Here is a 13381-nt window from a genome sequence, read left to right on the forward strand (position 1 = left end):
TGTTCTTCTTGAAAAAAGAAAATGTTAAGGAGAAGAAAGTTTATAAGACACTGTCTAGCAAATTCAGAACAAGAAGCAACATTAACTAACCAGGTGCTCCGCAGGGCGCAGCTTTATACGACCGCATAGGTCGAACCCTGAACAGTTGGGGCAAGTATGGACAAAACATTCAAGCGTGATACAGCTCTGAATTTGGATTGTGATCAAATTTTTGACATTACATGGTTTTTTTTTACACAAAACAAATGTCAAGATTTTACAAATCAATTAAAGATTTCTTCTTCAAACTTTTTAAATCTAAAATTAAATAGTTGATACAGCATAGGTTTCTGACACAGAATGAATGTGGTCTAATGAACTTAAAAGTTTTTTTTTGCCTTTGAGCAATTCACTATGCTGTTGAATATTAATCCTCTCAAAAAAATGTTTGAAGAAATTTTCTTTTTATTTATGAAATCTGAAATGAGAAAAATTTAAACCCCCCCCCTTTTTTTCACATCCCCGTTTCCCTTTCTCCAAAACTGATATCAATTCAAATTTCTAATGGAGTTTGCAACAATAACTACTCTTTTAAATACATCATAAAATATTAAAATGTAAAATAAAGTGCTTGTTATCACTGAATGGTAAAGATTGGTTGGTAGTAAAAGTGAATATACATTGTTTATTGTATAAAACAATAAAAAAAACTTCATCAGCAACATTTTATATTGGCAAATTTCCAATGAAGTTATTTACATAAAGTTATTGGCAAATAAAAATAGAAAATGACATCATAGTCATGTCTGGCAAATGTCCAACATACATTATCTAAAAACATTTTAGGTAAGATAAGGAAAAAAAGCTTCATCATCAACATTTTATATTGGCAAATTTCCAATGAAGTTATTTACATAAAGTTATTGGCAAATAAAAATAGAAAATGACATTATAGTCATGTCTGGCAAATTTCCAACATATATTATCAACTACTATTCTATACAAAGAAAGATAACTCCAATTGAAAATTAATTGCTATTGCACAATATTGTGTAATTAGATATTTCTTGCTATTGTGCAATACTGTGCAATTGAAAATTTCTTGCTATTGTACAATACTTGATATGGAATCCTGATTTGTACCAACTTGAAAACTGGGCCCATAATCAAAAATCAAAGTACATATTTAGATAAAGCATATCAAATAAGCCCAAGAATTTAATTTTTGTTAAAATCAAACTTAATTTAATTTTGGACCCTTTGGACCTTAATGTAGACCAATTTGAAAACTGGACCAAAAATTAAGAATCTACATACACAGTTAGATTTGGCATATCAAAGAACCCATTTATTCAATTTTTGATGAAATCAAACAAAGTTTAATTTTGGACCCCCATTTGGACCAACTTGAAAACTAGGCCAATAATTAAAAATCTAAGTACATTTTTAAATTCAGCATATCAAAGAACCCCAAGGATTCAATTTTTGTTAAAATCAAACTAAGTTTAATTTTGGACCCTTTGGACCTTAATGTAGACCAATTTGAAAACGGGACCAAAAATTAAGAATCTACATACATAGTTAGATTCGGCATATCAAAGAACCCCAATTATTCAATTTTTGATGAAATCACACAAAGTTCAATTTTGGACCCTTTGGGCCCCTTATTCCTTAACTGTTAGGACCAAAACTCCCAAAATAAAACCCAACCTTCCTTTTATGGTCATAAACCTTGTGTTTAAATTTCATAGATTTCTATTTACTTATACTAAAGTTATGGTGCAAAAACCAAAAATAATGCTTATTTGGGCCCCTTTTTGGCCCCTAATTCATAAACTGTTGTGACCTCAACTCCAAAAATCAATCCCAACCTTCCTTTTGTGGTCATAAACCTTGTGTTAAAATTTCATTGATTTCTATTTACTTATACTAAAGTTATTATGCGAAAACCAAGAATAATGCTTATTTGGGCCCCTTTTTGGCCCCTAATTCCTAAACTGTTGGAACCAAAACTCCCAAAATCAATCCCAACCTTCCTTTTGTGGTCATAAACCTTGTGTCAAAATTTCATAGATTTCTATTCACTTAAACTAAAGTTATAGTGCGAAAACCAAGAAAATGCTTATTTGGGCCCTTTTTGGCCCCTAATTCCTAAAATGTTGGGACCAAACTCCCAAAATCAATCCCAACCTTCCTTTTGTGGTCATAAACCTTGTGTTAAAATTTCATTGATTTCTATTCACTTTTACTAAAGTTAGAGTGCGAAAACTAAAAGTATTCGGACGACGACGACGACGCCAACGTGATAGCAATATACGACCAAAAAATTAAAATTTTTGCGGTCGTATAAAAAAGGAAGAATAAACGTTAAAACATAATCTGATAGGAGAAAATTATTAATATATCCTTTTTTTCACATTCAAGATAACTTTCAACTCATCAATTTCTTCTTTAAAATATTTTTGTTGTTATAGAAATATAACATGTGAAGACACAACAACAGATGGGTTGGGTTAGAAGATAGAAGTTTTAGGAACAATGTTTTAAATCAAACGTTGATGAACAAGAAAAGTTAATTATTCAGCATTATAATTATTATAGCGAAACAAACAATGTTCAGAGGTTGACAAAAGCTGACAGAGTTATACAAAAGTTTCTGGATAGTAATTTAAATTCAAACCATACAAGAAATTTAGGTGTATCATCTTTGGTTGTTATAACTTCAGAAGAAGGTCGACTAACTCCCTGAAACAGAGTTCGACTTCGTCTACTTTTTCTATCCAAGGTAGAACATGGACTACTATTTTCTGACATAGTTGGCTTTCGAAGCTAATAAATAATAGATAAATTTCATATGTATTTCAATACCAAAATGTAAACAGTGTTAAAAGTTAACGACTGTAGATATTAGAATATTTTTTAACTTAAAAATAAACATGTTGTTGTGGGATTATTTCTGTTTTTAAAGAAATTAAATAATCATAGGGTTAACAATTTTGATGTTAACATCATTCAAAGTGAAGAAATACAAAAATACCCATATTTCTATTTCTTATTTATAAAAAAAAATCTTTTATTTTGTAGCAGCATATTAATTCTTTTCAGTTAAATAAATTGATTGGTTTTTGAGAAAGGATAATTTTGGGACAACTCTTAAGATATTTTTTTTCGCTGATTTCAATTGCATTCTAAACAAATAGGAAGGTATATTAAATCTAAATGTTTACATTTGATAATATATAAACAAAAACACAAAAAAAAGCACACCTAACTTTTCTTCATTTTTACTTTATGTTTAACATCCCAATGTTGCATGCAAACTTATCAATATCTGTAACATAACCCTTTCCAAATTTTATAAAATATTCCTTTCCAAATTTTACAAAATATTCTTTTCCAAATTTTATAAAATATTCCTTTCCAAATTTTATAAAATATTCCTTTCCAATTTTCTAAAAAAGATAGAAACAAAATTCAAAGATAACTGTAGCAGAGACACCATTGCCAAAGAAAAGTAATTGATACTGTAAAGAGAGACAACTCACCATGACTTGAGGATAACTTTGTGGATTTGATGTAAATTCTCCATCAGCTATCCTTGATATACTCTGTATAAGTACTTCAAACAGGGACAGAGCCAATGTATTGATATCTTGGGAAATACTCTTCACCTGAAATCACAGAAACAATGTAAATTAAGACTACAAATTGCTAAAGATTAATACTATCCTTATGAAAGGTATTAAAATAGTCTGTTTGTCTTTTACATATTTTCAGAAAAAAAATCTCAAAAATCCAATTTTCCGATTCAATATTTTTTGATCTTGATTTTTGTTAATATTTTATATATACGAACTCTGTCTATTAGTTTCATAATTTTTGGCTATAGTATGATTTAATAATAAGATACTAATTTGGTTTCTATGTTATTTTTTTTCTCGTGGTATTAAATACTTGATTAAGTATAAATAGTCAAAAGGTCTTCCAATCAAAACAAACAAGAATGTGCCCCAAGTACACGGATGCCCAATCCGCACTGTCATTTTCTATGTTCAGTGGACCATGAAAATGGGATAAAACCTCTAATTTGGCATTAAAATTAGAAAGATGATATCATATGGAACATGTTCAATAAGTTTCAAGTTGATTGGACTTCAACTTCATCAAAAATTACCTCAACCAATAACTTTGACCTGAAGCGGGACAGACAGACTGGTGGACGGATGGACGCACAGACTAGAAAACATAATGGGGCAAAGAAATACACAGTGTTCTTTGAATATCTGTTGCTGAAAATTATTTCAAAATGGACACACAAAATGTCTAACCTATAAAATTCATAACAGAATGATATTTTTTTAACAACTAATTAAGATCTTGCATCTTATTATTAAGGCTGAATATATTTAACCTATGACAGGCAATGACAATCCCATAAAAGACTACAGATATATCTATAAGATGTAAAACATTTGGTTAATAAAGAACTGGATATAAGGTCTATTAGACTACTTTTTTAAGGTTTAACCTAAAATTGAGAATGGAAATGAGGAATGTGTAAAAGAGACAAAGACCCAACCATAGAGCAATCACAGGCAAGGCCACCAATGGGTCTTCAACACAGTAAGAAAATCTTGCAACCAGAGTCAGGCTTCAGCTGGCCCCTAAGCACAAACATGTACTAGTTCAGTATCGACTACAGAAATTTAACAACTGATCCATAAAAAAATATGTGACTGAATAAATGTACAACAAATTATCTAGTAACAAATGTCTACCAGGTATGTACCCATACACCTTATGTATAATTTTGCAAATGAATAAATATACTTGACCTATTACATATACATGTAGATAAACGACCAACCAAGGTGTGCAGCATTAAGAAGTAAGAGCACAGACTGGTTGTCTTGGTGCCAGAATAATGTATGGGTTGGGCGACATGATTTCCTGTAGACTGTTACCTTGTAAACTAGCACATTAAAAATCTGGCTCACCTTATTTATCTAGTACTTATCAAGGTTCATATTCATATCACAAATAACATGTTCTCATCATTGATACGTATAATATAATTGACTTAATACCACGCCATATTATTTATGTATGTGCCTGTCCCAAGTCAGGAGCCTGTAATTCAGTGGTTGTCATTTGTTTATGTGTGACATATTTGTTTTTCGTTCATTCTTTTATATAAATAAGGCCGTTGGTTTTCTCATTTAAATTGTTTTACATTGCCTTATCAGGGCCTTTTATAGCTGACTATGCGGTATGGGTTTTGCTCATTGTTGAAGGCCATATGGTGACCTATAGTGGCTAATGTCTGTGTCATTTTGGTCTCTTGTGGACAGTTGTCTCATTGGCAATCATACCACATCTTCTTTTTTTATAGCATATCTATGTCTTGCCATCAGCAACTTAAATTACAAGCCAGACAAAAACTGTTTAAGAACAACACAACAGATTATTCCAATATGTAGAAATGTATATTCTGTACACTGGCTTGATATAATTTATCTAGTTAGTATGTTTAATATATTGTTCGGAGACACCTTCCAACGACAAACATATACAACTATAAATGTTTCTTTTTTAACATAATGTTATGTTAAAATAAAATAATAATTAGCTAGCCAGCAAATACTGTACATTAAAGCATATATTTAAAGCAAAAGCATTTTAGCATGAAAACAAAGAATGGGAAGGGACCTCATGATCAAAGATCATCTCCCTGCAAAACTAGCGCTAGAGAACCTTTTTTTTTAAAAAATTATATGCAGATTGATTCTAATGTTAACGAAATGCACACAAAATGAATACATGTTTACAACAACGATAGGTTATAGGACTGAGTACTTACCTGAACATGTGGAGGACATAATCTTTTGGTCTTAAATTCACAATTATATCAAATATTACTTACTCTGGATTCATATATTTTTATGGATTGAATAAAAATTGTAATTTCGTGAATATTAAATTTTGTGGTTTTGATAAATTTCGAATACAAGATGATAAATGTGTGTTTCCCACACGATTGTTAATGATTCCACAGTATCTAAATACAGTTAACAAGCCTGAGTTAAGACATTTGACATTGTTCATGTGCTTATTAATCTGTATTTTTGTTTTGTTACTACTTTAAGGGAACAAATTTGTGAAATAATCTTTTAGCTATTGGAATTTTTCGCATTTCTTGAACTGATGTCATTTGTATCATTTAAGAACATCCCCCACCAAGCATGCCAAAAAGCATTTTTCTGAAACTATACATAAAGCTTCAAACAAAACTAAAAATCGAATGCTTATGTCATACAAATATTTTACATTTAAGAATAGAATTTGAAAATGTTGACCATGACTTAAATTCTATCTTAATGATTTTTAATCAATAGCATACTTTTACAGAAATAGTATAGTCAAAAACTTTTTTTTCATTGAAGTTTAAAATAGTTACCAATATTTGATTGTGTAGTACAAAATCTTTATATGGTCAACTCTAATAAAGCTGATGTGTAATCTAGTATTAAATAATAATTGTACCTCTTTCAAGTTAAAAAAAATCTCCAGAATATCTCCAAGTATTGAAGTAGCTATCTGTATATCGAGAAAATATCGCTCTATCAGACATGCCTTTATATGGTTCAAACATAAGGATAACAAAGTACTCCGAGATTCTGAAAATATAACATTTCCAATTTAGACAAAAGCAAATAAAATTATAATCTTTATCAGCTCAATATTACCAATTATAGGAAGAATGATATAAAGCATTCTGCACTTGTAATTAAAGAACCTTAGTGAGTACGCTCACATACCCCACGTCCCCACATTGTCATTGGAGAAATTAAATAAGTGTAAGAAAAAAAAATTGTATAAGAAAAAATATTGAATAATAATTTCCTGTCAATATGCACATCAACATAGTATGTCCTTATTATCTACAAAATTTCATGAAATTCTGTTGTGTGGTTTCAGAGGAGTTGAGATGACAAACTGTTGCAGAAGTACATTGAAGCAAATAAGTTCAAAGGGGCGTAACTCCTAGAAAAAAAAATTGAATCATAATTTCCTGTCGATATGCACGTCTACATAGTATGTCCTTATTATCTAAAAAGGTTTACTGAAATTCTGTTGTGTAGTTTCAGAGGAGTTGCGATGACAAACTGTTGCAGTAGTACATTAAGCAAATAAGTTCAAAGGGGCGTAACTCTTATAAAAAAAATTGAATCGCAATTTCCTGTCGATATGCACAGCTACATAGTATGTCCTTTTCATCTGAAAAGGTTTCGTGAAATTCTGTTGTGTGGTTTGAGAGGAGTTGCGATGACAAGAAACAGGACTGACGGACAGACGGACGGACGGACGGACTGCAGACGCACGGACTGACGGACGGACGGGTCAAAAACATTATACCCTCCGCAACTTTGTTGCGTGGGGTATAATTACAAGAATATGAGCACTGGAAGTGAATGTTTATTCAATATATTGGAAAATTTAAAGTATTGACAATCAGGAAGTAGTTGACAAATCAGAAAGCAAACAAGACACAACTTATCATTGTCAAGCAGCTGAACAAAGTATTATGTAATTCTGTTTTAGAGTCGTTTCTGAGAAAACCAAAATCGAACAGACAAGATGATTGCAATATAGCCTAAGTTTTAAAGTTGGGATATAATAATTAATTAAGCAATATATGAATTCATACCATCATCTCTAAACAGATCCGAGTTGACAGTTTTCTGTATAAATTCCATCTTGGTCCTTCTTATTTCAACAGGTAAATCTTTGGCTTTAGGTAAATGTGTGATCACATCTCGGACTTGGTCTGCTAATTCTCTTTTGGTTATTAACTCCATCAGAGGTTCATAACATTTATGTAGATTTGATAATAGTTCCATCTGAAAAAAAGTTTTATAATCATTTAAAACTAACAAACCTTAATTTTGATACATTTGTATTATCAAATGATGAAATTTAAACTCTGTATGCAACATGGGATGGTTACCTAAATTATAAAAGTTTTCAAGTAATTATCTATTCATTTACAATGTTAGAATATACAGTAGGTTACACTTTTTCAATGTAATAAGAGGTATTTGCATTTTCCACCTGATAAAAATCACTTGCATAGCTACAAAAATCTTTCAATTAAATACAGATGCTATTTAATAAGTGATAGTTGACATTTATATCACTCCATTCAATACTTCAAACTATGCTGACAAAATTTGAGAGTGTCCACTTATTTGAGTTTTAACTGCAAAGAAAGCCTTTGTTGACAATGTAGGAAGAGCATTCATACATATCCAAGTTTATGATATGGGCAGAGGAATTGAGGAAAAGGCAACAATTCCTGCCTACCTAAAATGAATCTGATTAAATAAAGCATATACATTCATCATACCTGAGAAATTTTCAGCTTTTCATCCTGTTGTGAAAGCAGTCGTCCCATTTTTTCAAAGAGGTGCTGAAGTTTTATTCTAAATTCTTTTTCTTTTTCTCTGTCATTAAAAGGACTACAAAAGACAAAAAGTTTAATAGAACCATAGAACTGTATCTTTCAACTTTAAGTTTTCCTAGTTCATAGCCCTTCAAACTTTATTACTACTACAACATACTGTAGAATCATGTTTCTTTTGGATATCAATTTTTCTCTGATTGTGAAAAACTTGTACTTTCGAGGATATGTGATGTCGAGGTTTGGCCAAAATCTGTACACAAATCTACAGAAAGTGTGTATATTTTTGAATATAAATTTGTGGAAAACATAAATCAAAGAAATTCATGAAAAATTGTATCCCAAGAGTACAAAGGAATACACAGTAGTATCACTACGATGTATCATCAGTAAACTAAAATTTTAGAACCATTTTATTAAGGTAGCACAATACAAAGATTTTTCATCCCCAATCATACATCTTTAAACTGATGTAATTCCACTCATCTTTCTTTGAATTTTATAAATGAGGTACCAAAAGAAAGAAGAAGGATTAATCTTTCAAATTGTGATAATTTCATTATGACATAATTATTACATAATTAATTGTTATGTAATTAGTTGCCATATTGTGATGTCTATACTTGAATGAATTTAGCTTCTTTGTTTTTCATAGCATCCCAAAATATTTTATAGATTCTTGCACAACACAGTTTGACCTCCAAAACTGTGTCTCAGATTTTTCCTATTGTATTTCATTCTCTCATAAATCTTCAATGAAGTTTGCAACATGCAATTCATAAGAGACCACTAAATTCAATTGGGTATAAAATTTGTTCTATTGATGTTTTTGGAAATCTGAGACACAGTTTTGGAGGTCAAGCTGTGTTGTACAAGAATCTATAAAATATTTTGGGATGCTATGAAGAACAAAGAAGCTAAATTCATTCAAGTGTGGACATCACAATATAGCAACTAATTACATAATAATTAATTATGTAATAATTATGTCATAATGAAATTATCACAATTTGAAAGATTAATCTTTCTTCCTTCTTTTGGTACCTCATTTATAAAATATAAAGACGGATAAAATGAATTACATCAGTTTAAAGTTGTCTGATTAGGAGTGACAAAATCTTTGTATTGTGCTACCTTAAACAAGAATGTGTCCTTAGTATACGGATGCCCCATCCGCACTATCATTTTCTATGTTCAATGGACCGTGAAAATGGGGTAAAATCTCTAATTTGGCATGAAAATTAGAAAGATCATATCATAGGGTACAATGTACTAAATTTCAAGTTGATAGGACTTCAACTTTATCAAAAACTACCTCAACTAAAAACTTTAACCTGATATTCAGGAGGGAGGGAGAGACGCACAGATTACAAAACATAATGTCCATAAATGGGTATAAAAATACCTCAATCATGATTAATTGCAGAAAAATGTATAGTTATTCATTTGATTTAATCCATAAGAATTAGCTACAAAAGAAAACTTTAGAGAAAAAAAGTTGAAGTATTGGATAATGAAATAATAGGAATTGATACAAACTGAACTATAGTTCTGTTAAATAGTTAACAAAATAAATGTATTACAGTATTGGTATTTTTACCTTTCCTTTTCTAACTGTCTTGATCTTGTTATAAGTCTCATAAGTTCTCCAAGTACCTACAGTCAAAATCATGTATCTTAAATTAAGATTTAGTATTTCTCATCTATGCAGGTAAAGGTATTACTGTTTGGATGATAAATGTTTTTATATTAAAAATGATATGTTTGTTTTTCAAATATTTTCAATGCACACAAAGAATATTTTTTCATGATTTAAAGCACTTCAAGCGTAAACTTAATGTGATAAAGCAATTTTCATAAAACAAATCAATTTGTAAATAATACACAGAACATGAACATTCACAATGTCAACCAGATGCTCCGCAGGGCGTAGCTTTATACGACCGCAGAGGTTGAACCCTGAACGGTTGGGGCAAGTATGGACACAACATTCAAGCTGGATTCAGCTCTAAATTTGGATTGTGATTAAATAGTTGACACAGCATAGGTTTCTGACACAGAATGAATGTGTTCTAATGAACTTAAAATTTTTGTTTTCTCTTAGAGCAATTCACTATGCTGTTGAATATTAATCCTCTCAAAACAAGAATGTGTCCTCAGTACACAAATGCCCCACTCGCACTATCATTTTCCATGTTCAGTGGACCGTGAAATTGGGGTAAAAACTCTAATTTGGCATTAAAATTAGAAAGATCATATCATAGGGGACATGTGTACTAAGTTTGAAGTCGATTGGACTTAAACTTCATCAAAAACTACCTTGACCAAAAACTTTAACCTGAAGCGGGACAGACGGACGGACGAACGGACGGACGGATGAACAGACAGACGGACGGACAGACGGACGCACAGACCAGAAAACATAATGCCCCTCTACTATCGTAGGTGGGGCATAAAAATGTTTGAAGAAATTTTCTTTTTTATTTATGAAATTTCAAATGAGAAAAATTGAACCCAATTTTTTTAATCACATCCCCCTTTCCCTTATTCCAAAACTAATCTCAATTAAAATTTCTAATGGAGTTTGCAACAATAACTACTCATTTAAATACATCATAAAATATTAAGATGTAAAAAAAACTGCTTGTTATCACTGAATGTTATTTATTATAATTTATCAGTTGGTAGTAAAAAGTGAATATACATTGTATATTGTATATAACAAAGATTTAAGTTGATTCTGGACAAAGAAAGATAACTCCAATTAAAAAAAAATCTTGCTATTGCGCAATATTTTGCAATTAGATATTTCTTGCTTACTATTCTGGACAAAGAAAGATAACTCTAATTAAAAAAAAATTTGCTATTTCACAATATTGTGCAATTAGATATTTCTTGCCATTGCGCAATACTGGGCAATTGAAAAGACTTGCTATTGCACAATACTTAATATAATAATTTTAGATCCTGATTTGGACCAACTTGAAAACTGGGCCCATAATAAAAAATCTAAGTACATTTTTGGATTCAGCATATCAAAGAACCCCAAGATTTCAATTTTTGTTGAAATCAGACTAAGTTTAATTTTGGACCCTTTGGACTTTAGTGTAGACCAATTTGAAAACAGGACCAAAAATGAAGAATCTACATACACAGTTAGATTTGGTAAATCAAAGAACCCCATTTATTCAATTTTTGATGAAATCAAACAAAGTTTAATTTTGGACCCCTATTTGGACCAACTTGAAAACTGGGCCAATAATCAAGAATCTAAGTACATTTTTAGATTCAGCATATCAAAGAACCTAACTGATTCATTTTTTGTCAAAATCAAACTAAGTTTAATTTTGGACCCTTTGGACCTTAATGTAGACCAATTTGAAAACGGGACCAAAAGTTAAGAATCTACATACACAGTCATGACAGTTAGATTCGGCATATCAAAGAACCCCAATTATTCAATTTTGATGAAATCAAACAAAGTTTAATTTTGGACCCTTTGGGCCCCTTATTCTGTTGGGACCAAAACTCCCAAAATCAATACCAACCTTCCTTTTATGGTCATAAACCTTGTGTTTAAATTTCATAGATTTCTATTTACTTATACTAACGTTATGGTGCGAAAACCAAGAAAAATGCTTATTTGGGTCCCTTTTTGGCCCCTAATTCCTAAACTGTTGGGACCTAAACTCCCAAAATCAATACCAACCTTCCTTTTGTAGTCATTAACATTGTGTTTAAATTTCATTGATTTCTATTTACTTAAACTAAAGTTATTGTGCGAAAACCAAGAATAATGCTTATTTGGGCCCTTTTTTGGCCCCTAATTCCTAAACTGTTGAAACCTAAACTCCCAAAATCAATCCCAACCGTTCTTTTGTGGTCATAAACCTTGTGTCAAAATTTCATAGATTTCTATTAACTTAAACTAAAGTTATAGTGCGAAAACCAAGAAAATGCTTATTTGGGCCCTTTTTGGCCCCTAATTCCTAAAATGTTGGGACCAAAACTCCCAAAATCAATACCAACCTTCCTTTTGTGGTTATAAACCTTGTGTTAAATTTTATAGATTTCCATTCACTTTTACTAAAGTTAGAGTGCGAAAACTAAAAGTATTCGGACGCCGGACGACGCCGACGACGACGCCGCCGACGCCAACGTGATAGCAATATACGACGAAAATTTTTTCAAATTTTGCGGTCGTATAAAAAGCTTACTTTCAATAATATTTGACTATTTCTGAGTTTGATAACAGTACAATTCTTACCTTCATTGCCATTGACAAAGTGAACGCTTTCCCTTCACAGAATTGTTCTATACCAAAAGCAAACTGGTTCATTAAATGTCTGGTGAAAAAAAGTTCAAATTATCATCTGAATGTGAATTTACTGAATAACAGTTAAAAAGACAATAAAAACTTCCTACAGTAGAAAAATATATTTAATTCCAATCCTTCTAACTATACAAATACTTGACCTATCCAAGATGCAGTGGTGTATGTTCAAAGATATGACATTGGAATTGAATAACGAAAGTATTCTGGTCTATATTTTCAGTTTAAAATAATAAAATTATCAGTTAAATGAATATTAAGTCATATGACATATAACTTACTTGTAAACATTAGGAAAAGAAAAGGTCTTTGCTAAGTAGTCCTCATAAACTGGTCTAAAATTCTCAAATCTTGTGTCCAATAATAAATTCAATATAAATACCTATAAAAAATTATATAACACATAATTAATAATATTAAATAACACATACCGGTAATTAATAATAGCCAAATCCATCTGAGGTCAACTTTGCCTGAGGGGGTTGAAACCCTAGTTTTGATAAATTATGGAATAATTTGTTTGCTTTTATTTGTTTACATATTAAACTCCTTATTGTTCTATAATTCTATGAAATTTACCCCAAATGAATCCCATCCAAATGAATATG

General features: G+C 30.8%; 1 protein-coding gene across 23 annotated transcripts in view; it reads right to left on the reverse strand.

Moving 5' to 3' along the window:
* Positions 1-13381, reverse strand: part of LOC139516163 (dedicator of cytokinesis protein 3-like) — a 126373-nt gene that overhangs the window by 62484 nt on the left and 50508 nt on the right. For 8 of the 23 annotated variants that reach the window (XM_071306218.1, XM_071306226.1, XM_071306153.1 and 5 more), the window contains 7 exons: positions 13055-13155; positions 12708-12786; positions 10041-10096; positions 8387-8498; positions 7688-7880; positions 6523-6656; positions 3525-3650 (listed from right to left, as the gene is read on the reverse strand). In XM_071306218.1, the coding sequence (XP_071162319.1) occupies positions 3525-3650; positions 6523-6656; positions 7688-7880; positions 8387-8498; positions 10041-10096; positions 12708-12786; positions 13055-13155 (801 nt within the window). Of the gene's footprint in view, positions 1-2664; positions 2809-3524; positions 3651-5839; positions 5870-6522; positions 6657-7687; positions 7881-8386; positions 8499-10040; positions 10097-12707; positions 12787-13054; positions 13156-13381 lie in introns of all 23 variants that reach the window. The other 15 variants (XM_071306072.1, XM_071306097.1, XM_071306162.1 and 12 more) reach the window with 3 other exon arrangements.

The sequence above is a fragment of the Mytilus edulis genome, chromosome 1 (assembly GCF_963676685.1).
Source record: "Mytilus edulis chromosome 1, xbMytEdul2.2, whole genome shotgun sequence".
In the NCBI taxonomy this organism is placed as follows: Eukaryota; Metazoa; Mollusca; class Bivalvia; order Mytilida; family Mytilidae; genus Mytilus; species Mytilus edulis.